This window comes from Odocoileus virginianus, chromosome 34, assembly GCF_023699985.2.
Source record: "Odocoileus virginianus isolate 20LAN1187 ecotype Illinois chromosome 34, Ovbor_1.2, whole genome shotgun sequence".
In the NCBI taxonomy this organism is placed as follows: domain Eukaryota; kingdom Metazoa; phylum Chordata; class Mammalia; order Artiodactyla; family Cervidae; genus Odocoileus; species Odocoileus virginianus.
Window position 1 is genome coordinate 35,805,289 of NC_069707.1, and position 27,971 is coordinate 35,833,259.

The window sequence follows — 27,971 nt, forward strand, 5'->3', positions numbered from 1 at the left end:
GATATGCGTATTGCGATTCCTGCTTTCTTTTGGTCTCCGTTTGCGTGGAATATTTTTTCCAGCCCTTCACTTTTAGTCTGTATGTGTCCCTTGTTTTGAGGTGGGTCTCTTGTAGATAGCATATATAGGGGTCTTCCTTTTGTATCCATTCGGCCAGCCTTTGTCTTTTGGTTGGGGCATTCAACCCATTTACATTTAAGCTAATTATTGATCGGTATGGTCCCGTTGCCATTTATTTTGTTGTTTGGAGTTCACATTTATACAACCTTTCTGTGTTTCCTGTCTAGAGAAGATCCTTTAGTATTTGTTGAAGAGCTGGTTTGGTGGTGCTGAATTCTCTCAGCTTTTGCTTGTCTGTAAAGCTTTTGAGTTCTCCTTCACATCTGAATGAGATCCCTGCTGGGTACAGTAATCTAGGTTGTAGGTTATTCTCTTTCATTACTCTAAGTATGTCCTGCCATTCCCTTCTGGCCTGAAGGGTTTCTATTGATAGATCAGCTGTTATCCTTATGGGAATCCCTTTGTGTGTTATTTGTTGTTTCTCCCTTGCTGCTTTTAATATTTGTTCTTTGTGTTTGATCTTTGTTAATTTGATTAATATGTGTCTTGGGGTGTTTCGCCTTGGGTTTATCCTGTTTGGGACTCTCTGGGTTTCTTGGACTTGGGTGGCTATTTCCTTCCCCATTTTAGGGAAGTTTTCAGCTATTATCTCCTCGAGTAACTTTTCATGGCCTTTCTTTTTTTCTTCTTCTTCTGGGACTCCTATGATTCGAATGTTGGGTTGTTTCACATTGTCCCAGAGGTCCCTGAGGTTGTCCTCATTTCTTTTGATTCTTTTTTCTTTTGTCCTCTCTGCTTCATTTATTGCCACCATTTTATCTTCTACCTCACTTATCCTATCTTCTGTCTCCGTTATTCTCCTCATGGTTCCCTCCAGAGTGTTTTTGACCTCATTTATTTCATTATTAATTTATTTGACTTTTTTTTTTTATTTCTTCTATGTCCTTGTTAAACATTTCTTGCATCTTCTCAGTCTTTGTCTCCAGGCTATTTATTTGTAACTCCATTTTGTTTTCAAGATTTGGGCTCATTTTTAATTATCATTATTCTAAATTCTTTTTCAGGTAGATTCCTTATTTCCTCCTCTTTTGTTTAACTTGGTGGGCTTTTTTCATGTTCCTTTACCTGTTGGGTATTTCTCTGCCTTTTCATCTTGTTTAGATTTCTGTGTCTGGAGTGGGCTTTCTGTATTCTGGTGGTCTGTGGTTCCTTTTTATTGTGGAGGTTTCACCTAGTGGGTGGGGTTGGACGATTGGTTTGTCAAGGTTTCCTGGTTAGGGAAGCTTGTGTCAGCGTTCTGGTGCGTGGAATTAGATTTTTTCTCTCTGGAGTGCAATGGAGTGTCCAGTAATGAGTTTTGCGATGGGTCTATGGGTTAGGTGTGACTTTGGGCAGCCTGTATGTTGACACTCAGGTCTATGTTCCTGCGTTGCTAAAGAATTTGCGTGGTATGTCTTGTTCTGGAGCTTATTGGCTCTTGGGTGGTGGTTGGTTTTCGTGTAGGTATGGAGGCTTTTGGATGATCTCTTATTCCTTAATGTTCCATGTAGTCAGGAGTTTTCTGGTTTTCTCAGGTTTTGGGCTTAGGTCTCCTGCCTCTGGATTTCAGTTTTATTCTTCCAATAGTCTCAAGACTTCTCCAACTATACAGCACTGATAATAAAACTTCTAGGTTAATGGTGAAAAGATTCTCCACCGTGAGAGACAACCAGAGAGGTTCACAGAGTTACATGAAGAATAGGAGAGGGAGGAAGGAGATAGAGGTGAGCAGGAGAAGAAAAAGGGGACTCAAGAGGAGAGAGACAGATCTACGCAGTTATCTGTTCCCAAAGTGTTCTCCGTAGCCCAGACACCCACAAAGATTCACAGAGTTGGATTGGGAAGAGAAGGGGAAAGGAGGAAATAGAGGTGTTTTGAGGTACAAAACAGAGAGTCAAAAGTGGGAGAGTATCACCACACTCCTGAATAGAAACGGGAACTGAATATTGGATTCTTAAATGTCCAAAATTTATATCACATACTGAAAAAAAAGATTAAAAATCTAGTGTAGAGGTTAGACTCTTTGAAATACAATATTTAAAAACAAAAACACACAAAAAATTTAGAAATGTATATGAAGTTCGGTTTAAAAATAGGGTCTCTCTCTCTCTCTTTTTTTCTTTGGCAAGGTTATAGTGAAATGAAAATGAAAATTAAGGAATAATAGAGGAGTATTAGAAGACTTTAAAAGGAAATAGGAGAGAAAAACAAGAAAAAGAAAAAAAAATTTTTTCCCTAATTAAAAAAATCATAAAAATATATGAAAATAAAAGTTGAGGAGTAATGGGGGTGTAATAGGGAATTTTAAAAGAAAATAAAAGAGAAAAAATAAAAAATAAAAAAAGGAAAAAACAATTTTTTTTGTTTTTTAAATTAAAATATAAATATACATATATATCTACGAATTTCTCTGGAGTTGTTGTGGTCAGTGTAGGTTCAGTTCAATTTCAGATAGCTCCTCTTTCCAGCTTACACTTCTCGATATCCATAGGCCCCTTCTGGTGTAGTCGGTGTTACCTTCAGTGATTTTAATCTGTTGCACCGGTCCTTTCTGAAGCGGTTCCCTTTGTTTATTTGGCTTCTGTTTGCCGTCTCTTTGGTGTCTAATTTCCCCCCTGACACAGGCGGGCGGAGGTGATCTCTTATTTAGGTTCGCTAGTTCAGTTCAGTCCTGTTACGGGGAGGGCGGGGCGCTGCAGACACATACCGCTCTGTGTGGATAGCACTCACTGGCCACACTGGGTTTGCCCCGCTCACGGGTGTCAGTGCTTTCCCCGTCTACACTGCTCAGGCTCCCGGCTGCTCTATATAGAGCGGGCCCTGCGTTGAGTGCGGTTCCAGTTTTCGGGTACTCCACAAAAGCGCGGATTCGGTTGCGCCTGCATTTTGTGCCTTTCCTGGCCTGAGCGGTTCAGGCAGCCAGGGGCTTGGGCGTACTCTCCCCGGATGCGGGGCGCCTTTTCCCTCCGCGTCAAGCGGCCCAGGCAGCCAGAGGCTTGGGCGTACTCTCCCCGGGGGTGCAGCGCGCCTTTTCCCTCCGCAGCCCCAGTGCGCGCTGCCAGTCGGGTGTCAGGAAGTCTTTAGATAGGAACCCGGAGGCCTGTTTGCAGTGTGGGAGGGGGTGGCTTCTCAGGGGCTGAGTTTGCCCTTTTCCCCTACCCCCTGCCTCCTACCTCCAGCGGGGATGGGCCGGCTCTTCTCTGGAGATTCTCAGTCCCTTTGTTTTGCGAACCGCCGGCAGTGTGTTCGGGCAGTTAATTTTGTCCCTTGCTATCCCATAGTTAATTTTGTCCCTTGCTATCCCATAGTTTAAAAAAGCTCCCTCTGATTGCTCTCAGGGTCTTCGGGCCGGTCCTTACCCTAAGCAATGCCGCCCGCTCCTCTCCGTTCCGCCCCCGCTTGTTGCTGGCGGGTGCGGGCGTCTGGGGTACTTTTCTGCTGGGAGTTGCTTTTAGGCACGTAATCTGTGGGCCTTGTTTAATTTTTCCTCCCAGTTAGGTTGCCAAAAACTTCCCCCAGTCCTGCCAGTGCGAGGGTTTCCTGGTGATTGGAAACTTCCTCTATTAAGACTCCCTTCTCGGGACGGGTCTCCATCCGTAGCTCTTTGTCTCCCTTTTTATCTTTTATATTTTGTCCTACCTCCCTTCGAAGACAATGGGCGCTTTTCTGGGCGCCTGATGTCCTCTGCTAGTGATCAGAAGTTGTTTTGTGAAATTTGCTCAGCGTTCAAATGTTCTTTCGATGAATTTGTAGGGGAGAAAGTGGTTTTCCCGTCCTATTCCTCCGCCATCTTGTCTCCACCCCTAAGTTAAGGATCTTGAGAGGAGAAGATTATCATGAATTAACAGGTAAACCGTAAATGACATCATACACATCTTATAAGACAAAAAGTGAGGAATTTTAGGGACAAAAAACCACAGCGGAAAAGGCAACGAGGCCAATACTGAAATGAAGCAGCTGTGAGCCACGGAACACTGAGAAATGTCAACAGCCACTGGAAGATGGCAAAAATGCTTCTTCTCCATTGCCTCCAAAGAGATTAGAGTCATGCTTACACCTTGATTTCAAACTTCTGACTTCCAGAACTTTTAGAGAATAGATTTCTGCTGTTTAAACCAAACAGTTTGTAGAAGTTTGCTACAGCAGGAATAAATATCAGACCCAGGTATCTCAAGTCTTCCCAGAGAACCATTTATAGGCATTTATTTCCCAGGCATTTTAGAATTTTACAGAAATAGCCTAGTCAGAAGGCCAACCATGAGTTAATAATTGATTAACTAATCCACCACACATGTATTCAGAACTCACTGGAAATTTCAAAGATGAGCAAGCAGAGAGGCTGCCAGGAGCACACTGTGTAGTGGGGTGGACTTAAAAAAAAAACCAAAGTCAGGGCCTGCTCATGTAATTGCAAAGCATAGAAGAGGAGGCATTAAACGGGGCTGAGAAATAATCTTACAGGTCACAGGAGGAGGTTTGGAGTTTGTCCTTTGGGCTATAACATAGCATTCATTGGGGAATTTTAAATACCAGAGAAATTAAACTGAAAACTCTAATTTTATGTGATAAACCTGACTCTTTACAGTTGAAATAAAATAGAAATGTCTCTGTTTTCAACTCTCATGAGCAATACCAGAGCCTCCCCTTGTTGCCTTGTTTCCCTATGTGATTCAGTCCCCAGTGCCCCATCCATAGAAAGTTTTCCTTTCCTATGCATGATTGTATCCACATATGCTACATTGTTAGGCAACTGGATTATAGCCCCATTCTCTGAGAATGACTGTGAATTTAGTTCTGGATAATGAGTATTTTTTTTTTTTACTTAAATTTATACTGAATTCTAACACTTGCTTTATATTATGCATATGAAAAATAGTTTAAATTCTCTAGATATGCAGCAGACCGTTGTGTGAAGTAGGGTGACAGGGAGAAAATGAGAATCTGGGGGCAGGGTGGGACTTCCCATAGCTTTGTTCCATAGCTGAGCTTTTCTCTGTTAGGTGTGAATAGTGTAGGAGAAGAGAAATATTTTTCCTCCTACCCTTCTGGGTTCTTGGCTGAAAGCCTTGTAATAAAAGACAGGTTACCAAGAGGAAAGCAGAGGTTTATTAACATGTAGACCTCATGTGCACATGAGAGTAACCTTGGTAACACCTAGGGTAACTGAGTATCCCAAAGAGATAGCTTTAGAATTTAAGTTTAAATACCATCTTAATCAGGAAAGGGTAGGGGAACACAGGCCCTTTAGAGGGGAGTCAATGATTTTTAGGAAAGATGTTGTTGTAGTTCAGTCACTAAGTTGTGTCTGACTCTTTACAACCCCATGGATTGCAGCACACAAGTCTTCCCTATCCTTCACTATCTCTTGGAGCTTGCTCAAACTCAAGTCCATTGAGTCAGTGATGCCATCCATTCATCTCATCCTCTGCCACCTCCTTCTCCTCCTGTCCTCAATCTTTCCCAGCAGCAAGATCTTTTCCAATGAGTCAACTCTTCACATGAGGTGGCCAAAGTACTGGAGTTTCAGTTTCAGCATCAGTCCTTCCAACTAACACCCAGGACTGATGTCCTTTAGGATGGACTGGTTGGATCTCCTTGCAGTCCAAGGGACTCTCAAGAGTCTTCTCCAATACCACAGTTCAGAAGCATCAATTCTTTGGTGCTCAGCCTTCTTTATGGTTCAACTCTCTCATCCATACATAACTACTGGAAAAACCATATCGTTGATTAGATGGACCTTTGTCGGCAAAGTGTTGTCTCTGCTTTTTAATATGCTGTCTAGGTTTGTCATAGCTTTTCTTCCAAGGAGCAAGTGTCTTTTAATTTCATGGCTGCAGTCACCATCCTAGTGATTTTGTAGCCCAAGAAAATAAAGTTTGTCATTTTTTCCACTGTTTGCCCTTCTATTTCCCATGAAGTGATGGGACCAGATGCCATGATATTACTTTCTCTTTGAATGTTGAGTGTTAAGCCAGCTTTTTCACTCTCCTCTTTCACCCTCATCAAGATCTTCCATCCTTATCAAGAAAGAAGAGACCCTTAGAAAAAAGATAAGCGCTATGATAGTTTGTGACAAAGTCGGTCTGAATGTGGTGATGACTTCTGGTCTCTTCCGTGAGAAGAGCCAACCAATCTCACACTGAACCCCCCAGGGAGGAGATCTATGACAATTGAGTTTTGGAGGATCTCTCTTCTAATCAGATAAGGGGAGCCAGAGGCAGACTCTCCCTGCATTTGCTATTTTCCAAGTACCTACTGCTTAAAATAATCAATATACCAAAGCAACATGTTTGAGGCGGCATGCCCTAAACTCCTGTAGTCATATTTTGAAATTATGTGTTGTGCTATCTGTCAGTAGAAAAGAGCCAAGAAGATAAGGACAGAGACCGACTTCCAATTTACTCCCTCAGTCACCATCACACCCTTGACTAAGAAGATTCTTTTCACAAGGTCCCTGTGAAAGTATTCCTAATCTATCCCCCCTATATAAAATAGAGGGGTTGTGTGAATTTCCCTATTGAATAAATAGTTACTAATACTGATCCCTGTCAGGGATATGAATTTGTTATAGGTATAAATAAAAAATAATTAAATTTGAAAATGCAGTGACATTCTCTCCAACATCGCAAAGAATGGATAAATTCTCAATTGCAAATGTCACTGATCATTGAGATAAGCCTTTTATTCTAGAATTAGTTTATGATCTATTCATGCACATGTAGTTGGAGAGTAAAATTCTCAAACCTAACACATTAGTCAAAATATCTCAAGGACATATGGATAAAAGAGGTAAAATTGAATGTATTTATGTAGCTCTTTGCCAAGAAAATGAAAATGTTTTAAGTAAACACTCTAGGAGCTGAGATTAGATGAGAATACTTGATATACGGGTGGCATTTGAATTCTTCTTACTTGGCTCTGCTTGGAGAAACGCAATACTCTGAAACCTTCTCTGGTGCATTTACCAGCCTGTTGGCGTCCTGAACATCAAGAAAAGGTGCTAACTGTGATCCTGAGAAACTCGTTGTAAGCCTAGAGTTTATGTAAATAGCCGTTGTCCCAGAGATATACATATCATTTGAAAAACTGAAAACCTCTGCCCATGGAAGTCTCTTTTCAAAGAGATATTTAATCCTGGAGCCATGGAGTTCTGGCAGATCTCCAATATTCTATCCGAGTACACGGATGTAATCTCACTGCTTTGTGAGCAATGAACAGCTAGACTCTGTAAGGTACCTGCAAAGAGTCAGGGAAGACTGCCATCTGGTGGGCATGTAAAATTGCTACTGAAATACAGTCACAACCTCCCTGTTGCTATTTGCTTACAACCTAACTTTTAAAGCAAATATGAAATGATGTTTTACTGTATTTTCTTAAGAGCTAAAATTTTAAGGCTTTTTTTTACAAATTTTTATTGGAGTATAGTTGATTTACAACATTAGGTTAGTTTCAAGTATACATCAAAGTGAATCAGTTATACATAACACATATATTCACTGTTTTATTTTTATTATATTTTTGAAACTTTTGTTTTTTTTAATGTGGACCATTTTAAAGTATTTATTGAATTGGTTACAATACTGTTTTTGTTTCCTGTTTTGGTTTTTTGGCCACAAGGCATGCGGTATCTTAGCTTCCTGACTAGGGATCAAACCCACTCCTCATGCATTAGAAGGCCAAGTCTTAACCACTGAACTGCCAGGGAAGTCCTTATATACACTCTCTTAGATTATTTTCCCACATAGGCCATTATACACCAAATATTTCAATGGATATCTCTAAACGATACAGATTCTTAAACAATTTAGTTATATTCCTGACAATATTAGCAATAATGCCTGAATGTTATTATCAAGTTAGAATTCAAATATGCCTGGCTCTCTATTAAATGTTTTCTCTAAATAAAATGTAAAGATTACAACTGAATGACATGCTTTAAAGTCTCTTTTAATCTATAGATTTCTTTCTGTTTTTTCTCAGTTTGCTTGAGAAACTGGATTAGCTCTATAGTTTTCTATAGCATGAATTTTACCAAACGTATCCCTGTGGTTTCAAGAGTGGAAATGCTTTTCTTTTGCCAGTTAAATAGAGCAATTATGTAGAAACTGAAATTAACTGTGATATTTTGATTCTTTACCAAGCACCTTCTCTTTTTAGATTTCTTGTACATAGGGTTTCTGTGTATCGGTTTTTCCCTTGGTCTACCACAAGCCATATAATCTTGTTGTTGCTGTTCAGTCTGACTCTTTGAGAGCCCGTGGACTGCAGCATCCCTACCTTCATTATCTCCCAGTTTGCTCAAACACATGTCCATTGAGTCAATGATGCCATCCAACTCTCCCATCCTCTGCCACCCTCTTCTCCTCCTACCCTCAATCTTTTCCGGCATCAGGCTCTACTCCAATGAGTTGACTCTTCACGTCAGGAGGCCAAAGTATTGGAGCTTCAGTTTCAGCATCAGTCCTTCCAATATTCAGGGCTGTTTTTCTTTAGCATTGGCTGGTTTGATCTTGCTGTCCAAGGGACTCTCAAGAATCTTCTTTAGCACCGCAGTTCAAACCCATCAATTCTTCGGTGCTCAGCCTTCTTTACGGTCTGTCTCTCACATCCATACATGACTACTGGAAAAACCGTAGCTTTGTGTATATGGATCATTGTCTGCAAAGTGATGTCTCTGCTTTTTAATAAGCTGTCCAGGTTTTTAATACACTGTCATAGCTTTTCTTTCAAGGAGCAAGTGTCTTTGAATTTCATGGCTGCAGTGATTTTGGAGCCCAATAAAATAAAATCTGTAATTGTTTCCACTTTTTCTCCATCTATTCACCATGAAGTGATGGGACTGGATGTCATGATTTTAGTTTTTTGTATGTTGAGTGTTAAGCCAGTGTTTTTCACTCTGGTCTTCCACCTTCATCAAGAGACTTTTTCGTTCTTCTTTGCTTTCTGCCGTATAATCTAGATGAAATATATTCTAGACATCATGCATTCTAAGATTGCTTTGCCTGTGAGTTGGCTTCCTTTGAAGATGTTCTTCTGACATGTTTTCTTATACATTGGTAGTTGACTCTTGGAAGTCAACTTGGAAGTTGAAGCTTGGAAGATTCAGATTTAATTTTTTTGGAAGGACTACTCCATAAAGAGTGCTGTGTATTTCTATCAGGAGGTACATAATATCTGTCTGTCTTTTGTTTTTATTTATTAAAAAAAATTTTTTTTATTAGAGTGTATTTGCTTTACAATGTTGTTATTAGTTCCTACTGTATAGCAGAACAAATCAGCTGTGTGTTTAAATAGCCTCTTTTTTGGATTTCTTCCCATTTAGGTTACCACAGAGCGTTGAGTAGAGTTCTCTCAGCTGTGCAGTAGGTTTTGGTTTGTTTTCACAAAGTTGGCTGCTGTTGATGATTGTTGCCAGCTCAAATTATAGAGCAGTTCTGGGTCACTGGGTCTTGCTTCTGTTTTAAGAGATTAGATATCCCTAAGATGGGACTCTGCCTAGGTACATGGTGGTGCCCTGGATTTCAGGGAATTGCACTGCATTGCGGATTTGATAAACCTGATCAAGGTGTTCAAAAACTCTGTTTTCTAGCTTAAATAAAATCAGATTTCACAAAATGAACAATCCTTTTTAATTACAGGAAAAAACTGTCGATTTAAGAATCCGTCTGCCAATTCAGGAAACGCAAGTGCTGCAGGGTCAATCCCTAAGCTAGGAAAATTCCCTGGAATAGGAGATGGCAACCTGCTCTAGTATCTTGCTTGAAAAGTTCCATGGACAGAGAAGTCCACTGGGCTACAGTCCATGTGGTTGCAAAGAGTCAGATGTGACTGAGCACAGACATAATGCAAAATAAAGATTATATTACAAAGGACACTGTTAAAAGAGTGAAAAGATAAGGTACAGAGAAGGGAAGACTATTTATAAATAAGTAAGCAATATTAAAAAAAAAAGACTTTTATTCGGAGTATATAAAACTTACTAGTCAATGACAAAATTACAGACAACATAATACAGAAAATGGGCAGAACAACTGAATGGTTGTTACTCGCAAAGTACTAACAGTTACTTCACAGTGACCAATATAACATTGAAGAAATAGTTAATATCACTAGTCACCTGGGGAATGTAAATTAAAACCACAGAAAGGTAACACTATAGATTCATAGAGTGGTTAAAAAGACAGACAGTATCAGATCTTAGCAAGAATATGAAAAAACTGAATCTCACGTACTCTGTGCTACTATATTCTGGGAAATTGTTTTGCAGGATCTACTAAAGCTAGGCATATGCATCTCCTATGACCTAACAATTTTGTGCCTACAGAAATGTATGCATATGTGCACCAGAAGTTAATGTATATACATATGTACAAAAAGACACGCATTAGAATGTTTATAGCAGTGCTACTTGTAATAGCTGAAACCTGGAAACAACTCAGATCTTCTTCAATAGTAGAGTATATTAATAAATTTTTGTATATTTGTACATTGGAATACTCTCTGAATTTCGGAAAAGATGAAAGAATCCAGACACAAAACAGAATATACTCTATTATCCAAAATATGTAAAGTTTCCAAAAAAAAGAGAAAACTGAACTATGCTACCAGAAGTCAAGGTAGTGGTTAGCTTTGGGGAAGAGAAATTGAAAGTGTGAGTGGGTTGAGGCATGAGAGAGTTGCTGAGTTGCTATTAATACTGTATTCTACTTCTAGTATTTCTTCATCAGCCACATTAAAAGGAAAAAAAAATTAACTAGTCAAACCCATCAAAATGTCAGTCAAAAAGTTGAAATTATCAAAAAGATTGAAATAAGGGTTTACAACACTCTGACAGCAAATTTCACTGTATTTTATACTTTGTTATGTGACATTAGCAACTGAGAAAATGAAACCTTAGTGAATAACAATATATTTTAAAACTAAGCAATAAGAATATGAAGACATTTGTCTATAGGTTTTCAGTGCTGTTTATAATTATGCTATTCTAAATCTAGTACTTCATTGCACTTAAAAGTCACTATAATTAATGTTAACAACTTTTTCTAATAGTAAGGAAAAAAATCACATATTATTGTGTAGACTAGTTCTTCCTAAAAATGGCTAATGTAACACAAAGAAGCAATATGGTGACAAATGAAAACCATTTCTTTTTATGAAAATAATCTTATAAGATGTATAGAAAAATGCTTAAGATTTCAATATGCTAGTACATGTAAAAGGCATAGAATATGGTGCCTGACAGTAAGCACAAAATAAATGTTAGCTATTATTATTATTTATTCAAACAAATGACTCAGTGAGGGAAATTTTCTATGAAGTTGTGTGAGAGTTCAATTTTTCCTGACATGTATGTTCATTTGTTTTGCTAGATTGTGCTTCAATAATGGAACCCATGAAGTATTTTTTAATGCACTGGAGAAGCCATGATTCTCTCCTTTAATGATTTCTTTAGTAAAAGCATTGCTTTATGGGTGAATGAAGTTCACCTAGTTGATAGAGGAGCTCCCTTATCTGGAATTTTTAAATCCTACAGGAGGCTTAGAGTGGTGAATCCACATATGAAATGTACTCCCAGGGTCATTATATGCAAGTTACTATAGCAAAGAAATTGTAGCCAGAAGTTTACAAAGTTCTACAGGATGTTTTGAATATGGTTAATTTATAGAAACAAAAGTTAAAAATGTAGTAGGATTCTCAACTCACTACACTTTGTGAGGGGGGAATGATTATGGCATTTTTTTTTTGTGCCATATAAAGATTTATTTACCAATTATCTGACAGCAAGTTATTTTTACCAAAACTGAAGATTTATTAAGATTTATTTTACAATAAATCAAGTGTTCAAATTTGCCTACCTAATCCATGATTCCAATTGCCTGTTGGTTGTCTATAACCTAGAGGGATACATATGTACACATTTGAGCTGGCCTTTCAATAAAAATGACAAAAAATAACTAAGAATCACTTATAAGGAATATTTTTTAAAGGATGCTTTAAAAATATTTCCAATGCCAAGTGCTTTAATTCCTGAAAACAGCTTTCAACATATAAAACCTCTCATCTTACAAACGTTAAAAACTTAGAAACAAAATTTTTAATCATTTACAAACATTTCCAAAGAATTTCAGTGGGTTTTGAACACAGTATTTAAAATCTTAATTAATTGACAGCTCAAATCTGTTTGGGTTTTAAAAAAGAGTTGTATGTTAGGAAAGACAGGATATTACTAGCTGTACTACATTATCTTTGCAAAATTAGTAGACTTTGTTGAAATATAAGCATCATGATTTAGTGAGAGCAGTTAACAAGGTACTTTTTCCATTTAGATCAATGTATTTTTGTGAAGCACTACTTTTCATTTGTGACACCCACTTAAACTCAGTATATAAATCAACTTAATTATGAAGGAAAGAATTGAATTGCTGTATCACAAAGTGTTAAATCAAGATTTAAAAAATAACAAAAACTATTCCAGCATTTTTCTGTTATTAATAAATGAAATAAAATTTTGCTTAAAATATTTTTACTTCAACTTTATTAAATTTCTACTTTGTTTTATAATCATATGTTGTATAACATATGTATGTATAGTAAATATACATAAATTCATATATACTAGTAGAGTACATATGTAAAATTTTGTGTATTTGCACATTCATCCCCTGGAGAATGAAATGGCAACCCACTCTAGTATTTTTGCCTGGAGAATCCCAGGGCCAGAGGAGCCTGGCAGACCACAGTCCCTAAGGCCACATAGAGTCAGACATGACTTAGCGACTGAACAACAACAATAAACACATGCATCACATTTATGTTGTATGCTTAAATTTTTTATTATTAAAAACATGCAATCAGAATGGTCTAAAGATGGCTGATTTAGAGGTTGGTAGGAAAGAGCAAAGATGATGAAAGAGATGAGTGAATGAGGGCCCAAGAGAGAAGAGAATACAGTGTTTCTGGAGACTGAGGGGAAAACATTTCTTAAAAAATGATGAGGTTGGTAACAGAGTTATGTGCAGCAGAAAGCTCAGGAACCATGAGGTCTGAGGAAAGGCCATGGGATTTATGACTGATGATGAGAAAGTTATTGGTGAAAATATTTCTAGTCAAGTGGCAGGCACAGAAACCAGATTCTATGCAGTAAATATCTGTTAATACATGAGTAAGAGAGAAGGAAAAGGAGCAATAAGAATAGTCCACTCTCACTAAAGTTTGGCAGAAAATGAATAAAGCAGTGGAGAGGCAGAGTCAGAAAATAGTGTAGAAGTGGGCATAGTAATTGAGACAGGGAGAGGTGGGAAAGAAAGGGTCACAGTCGGAGAAATGGGCACATACTTTAGAAAGTGGACAGGACATTTTGCAAGTCAATGAGAAAGAAGAGATCTTAACTGACTTTCTAAGCAAAGACAAGGAAAGTTGTGGAAGTTGATTTCAAATAGCTGTTATCTCACTGAATTAACTGATTAAATACCATTCTATGATTGAGGAATGCCAGGTTGCAACTTCAGCTTGATAAAGGAAGGAAAGATTTTGAAACATCGTCTATGGATGCCTCACAAGGAACTGAAGTAGAGATCCTCAGATTGCTGAGTAATACTGAGGACCCAATGTCACCAGGCAACATGAACTTATGTCAGAGACAAATGGGAAAATTACAAGACTTAAACAAAACAAAACAAAACAAAACTAAACAAAAAAACAAAACCAACTAACAGCAATGAGCCACCTTTCGGGAAGTGAGAGAACAGAAAGTGACTTCTAGGAATTGGCAAAATGAGTGGAATAGAAAATGAAAATCTTAACAACCACAGTGAGAAAAAACTGTTAACGTGGATTCCAAGGATCCCTTGGGTAGGAAAACAAGTGAGATAAGGAGGAAGCTAGAAGGAAAAAGTGAACTGAAGACTGAGAGGGCAGAACAGGGCTAAGTAAGAGTGTGTGCAGAGGAGAGTGCTTTAACCCAAGATCAGGATGGTGGAGAAACTCTGAGGGCCAGTGAGATCCAAGTTCTAAGTGTACTTACAAGAGACTAAAAAAAAATGAGTAAAAAATAAAAGTGCTACAGAGGCATGAAATGTTAAGTCCTCTAATGTCGTTTTGGTTAGAGGGATGGCAAAGAGCAGGCCAGGAGCTGAAGAGAACATTGTGAGCACAGTGGGAGAGGATCCTAGAGATGATGGAGGGATCATGCCAAGATTGTGCAAGGAATTTAGAGACGTTGTTGGATGGTGGTACAAGAGCACGCTTTATAAAGGACATGGAGAATGGGGTGTATGAGCAGGAAAAGGCCAGACAGCCTTATGGGGAATGGGTTTCACAGAAGTGTGGCCAGGCTTGAGGTGAGGAGGTGGGAAGCAGCCTTTGAGGAAGACATCCTGTGTTGGGCACTCTTTCAAAAGAGCAGGAGATTTTTACATTTTTAATAGCACTTTGGTGGTAAAAGTGCCATTTTGCATTTCATAGAATGCAAATACCTGAAGAAATAGATGACTCATACTCATCAAAGCTGTTGCTGCCTCAATTAATAGTATAGCAATGTTTTAAATCAAGTTGCCAGGATGGATGACTTTCAAAGACCCTTGTGAAAGCCTGCATTTTAATACCCAGAAGGTTAAAATGGTTTCAAATGTAATTTTTAAGAAATGAATTTTAAATTATTTTTCTAGATACAGAACTATTATATGGTAGACTGCAGTTCCCATCTGCCATCTGCATCAAGCCTTGCTCTATTGGACATTTTTCAAATGCTATTCGTATGTCCACTGATTCAAAACTAATTTCACCAAAACTAATCTAAACAAAAAAATGTGTCACATAATTTATGTTGCTAGAATTTCTGTTTCTCTAATTCAAATTAAGATTAATTTTCCTGCCCTTTGGCCACAAATTGCCCTTACAAAGTCTAAAGAGTTAGGATTTTCCAATTAAAATAGGAGCCGTGAAAGTTATAATAACCATATGAATTAATCATCTCAAAACTTTCAGGAAGGCCAAATAATGAAAAAGAAGAAAATATATTTCTACACAAAGAGCTATTCCTGTGTTCATAATAGTAACACTGTAAGTAAGCCAACTGTTGTGTTTTCTAGGGAATGCAGTTGTCACAGCCCCTCTAAAACAGCAAAAACTTTTACGTGCCTGTCCATTATCTAACAAGTCTAACATCTTTTGAGGGCAGCCAGACTTCTCATTTATTTCATTATTTGTATAACAAATGTACAGAGTAACTGTCTCCTCTGACCTTATTTTAAAATAAAGGTATGTTGGTCAAGCATTACCTCAAGTTTCCATTTTGTCTTTGGCTTAATTCATAGAAAATTAGTGGCAAGAAGTAGATCGAATTGAGCTTGACAGAACAGTGTGAAGAGGTTCTCTGCCCTGAGACTCTGGAGGAAAATTCTTAAATTAATTTCTTTCAATCAAAGTGTATTATTATATTGAGTTCTTCTTGCATCTGTAAACTATGATTTTTTTTTTTTTTTTTGCCACGACAGTGGCCAAATAAACATCAAATTAAGATGGTGGGACTTGTAGATGTCAAATTATCTAGTTGCCAGTTTTCAGCAGAGGAAAACTGCTGAATGATTTATATGGATGATCAATGAAATATATTAGTTCTTATTAACTTCCTTTGGTACATAATATGTTCTTGAAACAGGTCTTTGAAAGTAGGCTTAAAGTAGGCTTAGTAATAACTGAAGGATTCTTTCCCAGAGAGCATGGTGTGATTTGTGATAAATGATACATGATAAAATCTCTAATCATAGTTCCAAGAGGGATTGTCTCCTTTGGATCTGGCCCCAGCAAGTCCAGCAGGAAGTGGAGGGCCCTGAAGGGCAGAGATGGAAGACTCTCATCTCTTATCAGGGCAGCTAGGGAAGCAGATACAGGCATCTTTGTTTTCCATGGGCCAGTTGTCTCTTTTCTGACCCAAGGGAAAGGACAAGGCAAGTAGAAAACCCCAGCTCTTTTAAATGTCTAAGCTTCTGGGCAGTCCTTGGAGCAGGCTGGGATAAGAGGGCTTGGTCCCACCTGATAACCACAATTAGGCCCAATAGCATCTAAGTGTCAAGCCACATGTGTGCATGCACCTGAGACTGTTGCTGAGGCCCCCAGTCAGCTGCCAGCTCAGAGTCCGGCCAGTGTGATCCCAGGGTGCAAAGAAGGTGTGTATGGTAGAGAAGGGAAGAGGCCTGGCTGAGAAGGGTGAGTGATGTCAGCCAGCAAAGGGTCTCAGAAAGGCCAGACAGGCCACAGCCCGAAGTTCTGGGAATGGAAGGGAAGGTGGGCTTCCAATGGGCATGCATACCACAGGCCTGGGCAACCCCCTTGCAAACAGCCTACAGCTGGAAGGGACTGAAAATGTTTCAGAGATGGTTTGTCTTTGGAATCGGACAAAGCAAGGTCAAAAGCATTCTCTTTCAACTGGTACAGAGAATGTTTTCTTTGCAGGAAAAAACAGTTAATATGTGTAAATGGATGATTGTATGAAACCTCAAGTTATTGTCTGAAACAGAGGACTATTTATATGGATGATCAACTTTAGATTATTTTTCAGTTGATATTCTTGCTTATTTAAATATTTTTCTCAGGAACAAAACCAAACATTTGTCTCCATTTAATTAAATCTTTATAGTGCACAATGAGAAATTTATTACTTTTTCCAAACCACTTAGTAACCTTCTAAATTATTTATTATGGTGATTCAACCACAAATGAACCAAAGAGAACACACACATACTAGAACACAGACTACATAGAGGATTACATGTTCTCCAGAGTGATAATTTGAATGTGCACAGCAAAACTATATTTCTTGTGATTAGATTTGGTCTTTGCTTATTTATTTTAATGTATAGGCTCAAATTATTGTTACCTTTTTGTTTTCAGTAGAATTTAATTCTGAGGAATAAAGTTCATGAGAAATTTTTTCCTGAATATTTCACATTTGAAATTTCTTCTCAAGTATCCCTTGAATTCACTACCCTGAAATGAAAAAGTACGGGCAGTGTAAAAGAGAAGTTATTTATATAAGCAGAGAAGGAGGTCACTTTTTTAAGTCTGTTAAGAGAATGATGGATTTTAACTGGGATATTTCACATTATTTTAAATGTAGATGATGTTTAGTTCCTGGGCCAAGAAGTGCCTCTGTGGCTTTCTAAGGAAAAGCAAGCCTTGTTTGCCCTTGGGGAGAAAAGACAAGTGAATATAATCACAAACTAGGAATCTCAATGGCTTGTTTGGAAAAGGGTAATTTTTACCCAACAACATGGCCTAAGGTATGAGATGAAAGATAGATTTGAAAAAGTCTTTCAATTTTTTTCCATGTCTATCTGGGTTAACTTTTTTGGGACAGTGTTTATTTGCTCCTTTCTTTGTGCATGAGAAAAATATCCAATATCTTGTAATTGGATCATTGCTTTCAGCAGGAACACTAAAAGCAGTACTTAAACTGCAAGCCAAGAATAACATGAAAAATAATTTAATAGTCATTTTATATTAGCAGACAGGATGCTAATGACTCATTTCTAATGACAAGTTAAATGGAAATTACACAAAATGAACAGAATCTATTTTTGAAGTACTATAGAGTGGTCACAAAGGCCCAATGACTGCCAGTTCAGATTTATCTGCGTTCCTTTCTATTGTTTGCACACATCTTATTTTTCTCATTTTTCTTGGACTTGATCTTCAGGTTGAAAGCTTGATATCACTGCAGCAGTGCCAAACAGAGGGTTTTATTTCTTCTATTATTGTTAGGCCACAATTTCATGTCTTGGGAATATGGGGCCGCTGTTTATACATACTCAGTTCTCAGGTTTTCACTTTCCCTGTCATCACCATTATTTGATTTATAATTTCCATACATAGTGACTGTCTAACATGAATCAGAGAAATACATGAGATGTTACATAACATAGTGTTTGGAATGATTGCAGCAGTAAGTTCACTTAAAGCACAGGATTTGTGATGTGTTTTTTTAATGGATAAAAGAAGTTAAAATATGTGTGCCTTTCAACTATATAATAAGTTTTACTATTAAGAGTGAGTGGCTATCACTCTTAACATGTGAACATGTGACTGTGTATTGGTCATTGATAAGCTGACCTATTTTTCTTTAAATGTCATAAAAATTGTCTGTATTTTATTCATGCATTTCTTTTTTTTAAATTTATAGTTATTTAATACTATATTTAAATGCCAAAATAAGGACTAAAAATAGTAAAGGCATCATCTTCATTTTCAGTGCATTTCTATTTTAATCAAAAGATAGATATTAAACATGAAGCTAATTGTTGTTTGATTGTATTTGTGAAAATTGCATTTCAGTAGAAGTATAAGTTTCTCAAAGATTTGGAAAAAATATTGCTAGCTAAAGACTACATGGTGATGAAAAATGGGTAGGAACTCCAGACTTAGTAAAAGTAAAGAGGAAGCATTTGTGAAGAACATTCTAGGTGAACAACGTAGCAGAATCATAAGAGAGAAGGTAGAGGGGTGGGATTATAGAGCTAGAATGTTACTGGACATAGAGAAAATAGAGGGATCATCAGATCTGAGGTCCCAATGAGACCCAGAAATAGTCCTGGGGACAAAAGCACTCTTGGAAATGAGAACACTGGATGGAGTACAGAGAGACACTGGACTTGAGGATGTGAGATTAGTGGAGAAAGGAGGACACTTAGTGATTTTGAAAGTGGAAAATGTTCAGGTTATGTCAGATTTCAGATGTGACTCTGAAAGTGAAAGGCTAAGGAAGAGAAATGAAAAGTTTATTTATAATAAGGAGATCCAGTCAGGGTACTGAAAGGAATATTTGTATAGGTATGAGCATCACTTGGGATTGTGGGGCTTAAAGAGAAATAATCCAGTCTTTTTATGAAGAATGATCTGTGACTAGAGATTAGTGGACAGATGGTACCAACAATAAAGGAGATAGTGCATAGCTAGATGGCAGGAATAACAGAGCAGCAGGGATTTTTTCAAAGAGGTAAGGACATCCATTTATTCAATCTTATACTCATTTATGGGGAGGGCATGACAACCCACTCCAGTGTTCTTGCCTAGAGAATCCCATGGATGGGCTACAGTCCATAGGGTCTCACAGAGTCGGACACAACTGAAGTGACTTAACACACACAAAACTCATTTAAAATATTCTACACACCAAATTAACATAAGCACTAGGGGCCAGAGCATCTTCAACCTGAGAGTGTCTAGGGTGTGGAAGAATAGCAGCCATTGTCATTTGCAATGCACGTGCTGTCCTTAGTGAAGAATGGAATTTTAGTCAAGATTGGAAGGTAGAAACAATGTTCTGAAAGAAAGTTAAGTATGCGGTGAAATTTGCAAACCATAGAGCAAAGTTCTGAAGGCACAGTGGAAGAACTTGAGCGATAGGAAAGAAGGAGAGAAAGCCACAGGGCAGAGTGAGAGGTGCGGGGTGGGGTGGGTGGTGAACCCCCGCTCAATGAAGAGCAATCGGCCCTGAAAAAATGGAGCATTATGGAAATTTTACTGTAGCACAAAATCAATACCTGGGGATGGTTTGAAGACTCAGGGGCCTGGAGGGAAGGGCTAAGGGAACAGGGTTTAGAGGACGTGGCAGAGTTAGTAGCTTAAGAGATGAGTACCTCCCTTTTCATTCAGACCTGGGAACAGGAACTCAGCTGTAATAACTAAGGCAAAGAAGAGCTTGGAAAGCTTCACTGAGTTTCACTAGAAGAGATAAAAAAGTGGGTACTGTCTCTAGCAAAGTGGGGTTCTTAATTGTTGAAATGCTGATATAGAAAATGTTCAACCTGCCCAGAGGTTTACACCAAGAAGCTCCAGGCTTTTGTAATAATTGACCCATTCTGATCAAGAGTTCATTTTTCCTCAGCCTTTCATGTTAAGCTTTCAGGTTTAAGAATTTTATTTAAATTCTGCATTCTTCTCTGAAGTCTGGGATATATGTTAGTTACATAATTTGCATGAACTTTTCTAACATTTTCTCCTCAGTGTTTTAATGTCATCAATTGAATTTGGTATGAAAAAGCAGGAAACTGCATTCCTTGTTGAACCTAATTTACTGCTTAGTACTTCTCAGTACTAAGTACCATGATTTAATACTCATCTAATAACTTGAGATAATAATATATTTTCCAAAGTATCTAATTCAAAATCAGGAAAGTTTTTTTTTTTTCAAAGCTATGAGGTACTACAGGCTTGAAAATAATTTTAAAAATTCATGTCAAGTGATGGACTTAGCTTTTATGGGCTGTGGATGAGTCAAATATAAAGAAGTACAGTGGCTTAGTTCTAGTTAATATCAATATTCAAGCTGTGATCTTTTGAGTTGTCCCCATAAGATCATCAGGATTCCATCTTTTGTCATTAAATTGGCCAGGATTTTTGGCAAAGGCTTTGGCCAGTGTCAGCGTCAGGAACCTCATCTGCAATGTGGGAGCTGGTGGACCAGACCCAGAAGGAGGTCTGGCCCCATCCAGCACTGCTGCCCCTACTGAGGGAATAGAAGCAAAGAAAGAAGAATCTGAAGAGTCTGATGATGACATGAGCTTTGGTCTTTTTGACTAAACCTCTTTAGTAACACATTCAATACAAAGCAGAGCTCTTTAAAAAAAGAAGGAATTTGAGAATTATCAATAAATAGACTCTACTCTTCTAATTCTCTGCCTAAATAGTTGGCAGAGATCTAAACATGGATCCCCAACTTCCGGGATCTAATGTCTTATGATCTGAGGTGGAGCTGTGTAATAATAATGAAAATAAAGTACACAATAAATGTAATACACTTGAATCATCCTGAAACCACTCCCCCTCACCCTGGTCCATGGAAAAATTGTCTTCCACGAAACCAGCCCCTGGTGACAAAAAAGTTGGGGACCACTGGTTTAAGAAATTATAGTTGAACAACTTAGAGTCTGAGACTATTTATGTTTATGTTTATATTCTCACAATGTTCCCAGTATTTGAGATACTAAATATAAATGGTTGTTGGATATACCAGTTATCTATTGTCACACAATGCTGTTTACTCACCAGAAAAACTTAGCGGCATCCAGATAAACACATTTTTCATGAGGCTCTGGAATTCAGCTGACCTAAGTTAGTTTTAGCTCATCTGGTTGGGTTTAACCAAATATTTAAGACTCTTCTAGCCCTTAGTTTTCTCAACCAGGGTGACTGGGGTAACCTGACTCTAATTTCTGTCCTGTTCAACCTGCAGAAGGCTAGTTTGGACATGTTCTCATGATGTAGGGGAAGGACACCCATGAGTAAGACCAACTGTGCAAGCATTTTCAACTCTGTCACATGTGTCAACTTCCTGTTGGTCTAGCAAAAGTCATGTGGACGAATCAAAAGTCAGAGTAAGAAGGCAGTGCAAAATCATACAGGAAGAACATGCATACAGAGAGGAGCAAGAATTGGGGCCATTGGTCCAACTGGTCCATTGAGTGAATACGTGGGTCAACAAGTGATTGAAGAGCGCTGGACTAAGGGTTGGGAGACATATCCCTGAGGCACTGTTCATTCTGTTAATTTGGGCATATTGTTTAATTGTGAAGGACCCTAATTTCCTTAATGGCTCTTCCCAAACTTTAAAAGCTTTTGATTCAAGCTTTTAATGAAGTTTTAATGAATTTAATGCTGTATACAGTCTGTAAGAGGAACCTAAGGGAAGTTTTTCATTATCCTACTCTTTAGTGAACCAACATGGCTAGTGTGGATGGCCAAAATTGATCAGTTACTTTTGACTCCATGAATCTCTGAATATTTTGTAATCATATCCAAGCTGAAAAACTTCTAATCTGAATTTCAGTAAGGAGCGATGTGCTGAAAATTCAATTTCTTATTTAAATTGAAAATTCAATTTAGTGCTTGCTCCTATCTGATGATTCTTTTGAAGCATACAGTATGTCAGGGCAACATCAAACACTATGACATTTCTTATAAATGAGATGTGTTTTAGAGTCCATTGATGTTTTACCTTAATAATTCATTGTTATGATGAACTGCCATTCTAAAATTGACTAAAGGATCTTTGTCATACTTGGATAATGTTGATAAAAGTGTAGGTTATTTTAAAGTAAATATTGTGATTAGTTTTACAATATAAAAGGTGTAGATAATACAGAAGTGAAACCTGTTCTTCATTATACAATAAATAATTATGTAACATATAATGAAAGTCTGCATTACTAAATTATTAAGAATAAAAATGAAGTAAACAATATTTTATAAGCTTCATAAGAAGAAAGTAATGTACACAAATGGGTTTTGAAGATAACATTCTGCGTCTGAGAGGACTTGTTAATTGAATCACCTAGATTGCCTCAAAAATTCAACACCTAGATTACCGAAGTATATTGATGAAGATATAATCTGTAACCCACTGTGACATATGGACTGTTTGATTTCATATATACAGAAATAACTCACCATATGATAAGTATCTTTGTCATACACTGGGAAGCATTTATTTTGGACTGATAATTTACTTGTAAAATCAATCACTCTGCTCTGTGTCATTTCAGAGTGTCCACGTAGACAGATCCAAGAAACTGTACTCAAATCAAGCTGGTCTGGACTCAAAAGTACCAGCTGGTTGTCAAAATGATTTGGCTGATCTGGAGAAACAGAAGAGAAAGACTGCGGCAACTGCAGTAACAGGTACCGATGCAGCCACAGGTTGGTTAAGCCACATGATACTGGTTTTAACTGCCTTTATGACAAAGGCAGAATGTACAGCTACTTATTACCATTTTATTTGGATATGTGACTCAGTCAAAGCAACAGCCCTGACCTGTCAATCTCACTGAAATTTAGTTTTAAGTGAATCGTAATATTAAACACAATGACAAAAGATCTATTCATTGTTTGCTGTTATTAGATTTTTCTTCTCATTTATGATTCTCATGCCCAAGGAAGTGTTTTTAGTCTAATATTTCTTGTATTATCATGACAATAATATTGCTAAATGTTTGCTAGATATAACAAGAAGGATTAACAGCTTGAGAAGAGGTCAAGATAATTGAGATTCTTTTAATTTTAAAAAGTGTCAGATGGGTAGCCTAATGCAGATTTGAATTATAATAGTTTAGTTTATAGAGACGGTGTTCTGATATTTTTCATCTTTACTAAAAGCAAAACAAGAGCAAATGGACTTGTCAAAAAGTTGATAGCATTCAATTAAGTTACCCAGACTAACTTCCATATTGTGGAAATCTGGGATAAGTTAGCAAGGGAAATGAGAATTTTCTTTCTTGGCAATATTTTTAAACACACCAAAGAAGCTCAATTTCTATTACACTTTATCTTTGAAACTTCACATTTCATTTGTAGAAAAATTGAAACTGTAATTATGCTTAAGCATATGGTTTGTTCTTTTCCCCTCCTTATTTGATTTTGTAGCCCGCACTCTTTTTTCCTCCAAGGGCATGTAAAAGTCAAAATACTAGATATAAAGTCTTTGAAGTATTTCTGCTCAAACTCTGACTATGCAATCTGGGTTCTTTCATGTAGTTAACTTACTGGCTTCTGACACTCCTATAAAAATATCCCATAGAGCTTTTCTTATTACCTTTTCATTGACTCTTTCTGAATGATAAAAATGAAATTCTGTAAAGGGCTTTGAAAACCATGCATATTGCAATTCCTCCAAATTTCAAATACTAACCAAGTGTGACTATAAAAGAAACAACTACTGCAGCGAAAATTGGCTGCAGTGTGCTGAGTCTCAGGCTATTATTAATTCATTGGAAGCTTTTTTTTTCCCTTAAGATTATGGATCCTAAAAAGTACCAGATAACACAATCGCTGAGATCAAAGTTTTTGTTTCAATCATTGGAAAACTTATTATCTGACCTTCCCCTCTGTGTGAATCTTCCTGGGATGCTATATGACAGCTCCAGGTTTGTGCTGTGAATGAATCAGTGCAGAGTATGATACAGACCAGGGCAGGAACTGCTTTGAACCTATTGCCTGTTAGTGATGGTTTAAGAAAAAAGAGGACCTGGAATTAAAGTGATGGTCCTAGGCAAGTGAGACTTTCTAACTTTACTCAAGAGAGTAAAATGAAATCTGCTTTCTTACATTAATTTCAACAAGAACTTATTTAAAAACTACACAGTATGTGTATCTGGGCAACATTTTCACTTGCTTTCCCATTTGAAATTATGATAAATTATAGAGTCTATCTTCATTGTGAATTATAATTGTGTGACAGTTCCATAATAAGAATACAAAAGTAAAGCAGAAATATAATTCTTCAAAATTCACTTTTGTCTTGTGAAACTTAGCCTGTTTTCTTCAGTAAAAAGAGGCTCTTTGAATCTATGTGTGTGTTAGTAGCCCAGACGTGTCTGACTCTTGGTACCCCATGGACTGTAGCCCACCAGGCTTCTCTGTCCATGGGATTCTCCAGACAAGGATACTGGAGTGGATTGCCATCCCCTTCTCCAGGGGATCTTCCCAATCCAGGTATCAAACCCAGGTGTCCTGCATTGCAGGCAGATTCTTTACCATGTAAGCCACCAGGGAAGCCCCTTTGGATCTATAATTAACATTTACTGTACTTTGAATGAGTAGCTCATCTGTGAATATTCATTAACTAGCTGACAGTTCAGGATGGACAAATACTCTTTCTGAGTTTTCTCCTCTTTTAAAATTTTAGACACAAGTCAGTCATTTCCTAAATTCTCTTCAGGTGAGAATGGCAGTTTTAGAGTCTCTGTAGCATATCACAGAGAAAGCAAAGCGAAACCAAACAAAACCTCATTAAGACAGGGGAGCTGCTTCTGCAGTTTTGCTCCTTCTGGACACCCAGACCTTCTTCTTTCAGTTAGATGAAGTGGAACCATTTCAGATCTGTATCTAATAATTATACTGAAGGGAATTATTTATTTTGAAATTCACTACAGACAACTAGAAGATTCGCTCTAGATAGCTGAACACGTTGTATAATGAGGGTCTGATCTGTTGTGGCCGGGAGCACAGGAGATTCTATCACAGGATCCGTGCTGTCAGTCCCAGTTCCTCTTCACTTAAGAAACATGGACATACCTCACCAGATCTCAAGGGTGACCTTCCTCTCTGGATCCTCGATTCACTCTGGCTGTTCGACAAGGCCCAAATCTTATTTAGGGAACATTATTATTAAGTCTGCACATTGTTTGTCCATAAATTACCAAAAGAACAGTTCTCTGAAAGTAGGATGATTATGTAGTTAAATTTTGGATTCTGAACCTAAGACTGAACGTTAAACATTGGCTACTGCATTCACCAGCTGTGTATCACAAACAATTTGCTAACATCTCTATCTCTTTATTTGTAAAATTGGGTTAATAATAGTGCTATACTACTGGCTATTTCAATGACTACATTAGATACATTAGATAAAATAGGTTAAAATTAGTATGCCTGCAAGCTAAGCCGCTTTAGTCGTGTCCAACTATTTGCAATGCTATGGACAGTAGCCGGCCAGGCTCATCTGTCCATGGGATTCTCCAGGCAAGAATACTGGAGTGGGTTTCCATGCCCTCCTCCAGGGGATCTTCCAAACCCAGGGATTGAACCTGCATCTCTTAAGTCTCTTACATTGGCAGGCAGGTTCTTTACCACTAGCACCACCTGAGAAGCCCAAAGTACAGGACATAATACACTCCAGTTGAATTATGGCTATTATAATTAATGTCTGCATATTTATGAGTTGATGGCTAAGAAAAATTTTGCCTCCTGACAGTATATTTTGCAAAGTGCTGGCTCTGACCACTTGGTATGGCTCTTATAGTCTCTGAGTTTCTGTCCATAGTATTTCCCTTTGAGAACTCTGTCTTCTTGGGAATTTCATGGCCTCTATGAATCTTATGTACACGGAAAGTGATTAGAAATCTTTTGGAGACGTGTCACTGAATCCTCTGAATCTTTGAAGCAGTGCGATCCTACAGAGACATGGAATCCTTGAGCCCCCCTAAAGGACCCCTCTGGCTCCTTACCTCAGCTGCAGTAGCTCAAGAAGATCACAGTTTCCCTGGTTAATCAGTGGCAGCAGTGTTTTTGAAGAGATGACATGTGTTAAGTGCAAATGTTTGTTCTGAGCTACTTGTTTCACGTCCAGTTTCCAGGGTGGACTTGTATATGGAAAGTTTATTGAGAAGTGCTTTGTGGGACAACACATAGGTTGAGGAATGAAAGTGGGTCTGGACAGAGAAGTCATCATAAAAGAAATCATAATAAATAAAAGAAATCATAGTAGAGTCACAAGAAAGACCTCAGCTGATGGCACAGGGAGCTGTGGGACTGGTGAGGCTCTTCTGAGTTGTCCTGTGTTAAGACAAGGGGGCCATGTTTTCACGGCCCCTGCTTCAGCCCATCATTGGATCCAGCTGCCTTTGGAAAGGGGACATGACTGTGGGCAAGGTGGCTTCCTTCAGCCCAGGGCAAAGTTGTTTGGTATCAGAGGATTATCATTTAGCTGTGAGAAGGATCTGGTTATTGTGTAGGTCACACATTAATTGCAGAGATTGCTTCTGGTGATCTGACTGGCTAAACAGAAAGATGGTTTTCTTTTATTCTCTTTATATATTTGGTTTTATCCTACATAAATATTCTCTATTGAGTAAATTTTGTACTCTCCTGATCAACATTCTCTAATGGAATTTCCTTATTTTTGAAACTCCAACTATATTCTAATTATCCTGCATCTTTATATTAAACCCAAGCCACAACTCATCCTCCAAGTAGTCAAGCAGTGAGAAGACCCCTGGGCCAGAAAACAGAATACAGGTTCAGTGAGGTCTAGTCCCAGCACTGTGCATCCTAGCTGTACAGACTGTCACAGGACATTTCATTTTTCTGAATTATATTTTCCTCATCAAAACATGAGATGCCCCAGGTAATTTTGATGTTCTTTCAGTTCTAAAAGCATGTGATTAGATGGTCTTTTCTGATATCATAGTCACGACATTATGATAAGTTAAGACTTTCTAAGTTAAGACTCACATAGAAATGATTCACCACATCTAGAAACATACTTATGGTAAATTAAACAGATAAGAGGAAACAAGTTTCATGGAAAAGCTTTCATTAAGGTCATGGCAGAAGCTAGAAAGAAAGAATGGATTTATAAGAAGATAAAGAATTCTTTATATTGAGCTTTAATTCAATGTTAATGTTTACTGTAAACTTCAGATTTTACTTATATGTTGGGAATCAAAGCATAGGAACTTCTCTATAAAACTCTTTGAGAATTAAAAAAAAACTATTTGAGAATTAAACAAGATGAGGGTTCCATTTTAAAGACCTTGACTGAATGACTGAATATATGTTATTTAGAGGTAGGCACTTTAGAAATAATAAAATATATCCTTGTCTTTCAATTTTGTTAAACACAGACTTCAATAATTCATTGTTATTCTAGATAATATGTAATTTTAAGCACAATAATTACTTTTACTCCTAAAGACTAGAAAATCATTGTTTAAGATATCAGATAATTTCAAACTGGTAGTCCAAAAATCTGGTATATTTTTTGTCCTTCTACTTAACATCAATGAAGATTTTTCATAATATAAACAAAATAATGACAGCAGTAGAATTTCTCTCACATTTCTAGGGAATACTGTTTTCAGTTTAGAAATACTGACAGCCTAAAGTAAAACATTATAAGTCTGCCCTTCCTTTTATAGCAACCTATTAATATTTCCCTCTTTTTGGAAGGTTTAAATGTTGAAGAATATACTGGAAGGAGGACCCACAGTCATTTCCTTCTTTGAACAATTCTGAAACATCGTTTCCTATTAGGCAGTTGTGTGAGTACTGACAGCCTTGCCCCTCTTCTTCCCTAGAGATTAATTTATTTCCTGCAGTGC

General features: G+C 37.6%; 1 protein-coding gene across 5 annotated transcripts in view; it reads left to right on the forward strand.

Annotated features, from left to right (window-relative positions):
* Positions 1-27,971, forward strand: part of THEMIS (thymocyte selection associated) — a 201,090-nt gene that overhangs the window by 164,562 nt on the left and 8,557 nt on the right. For 2 of the 5 annotated variants that reach the window (XM_070461729.1, XM_070461726.1), the window contains 2 exons: positions 22,638-22,791; positions 27,820-27,911. In XM_070461729.1, the coding sequence (XP_070317830.1) occupies positions 22,638-22,791; positions 27,820-27,875 (210 nt within the window). In that variant the 3' untranslated portion in view covers positions 27,876-27,911. Of the gene's footprint in view, positions 1-22,637; positions 22,792-27,819; positions 27,912-27,971 lie in introns of those variants that run through there. The other 3 variants (XM_070461727.1, XM_020889992.2, XM_070461728.1) reach the window with 3 other exon arrangements.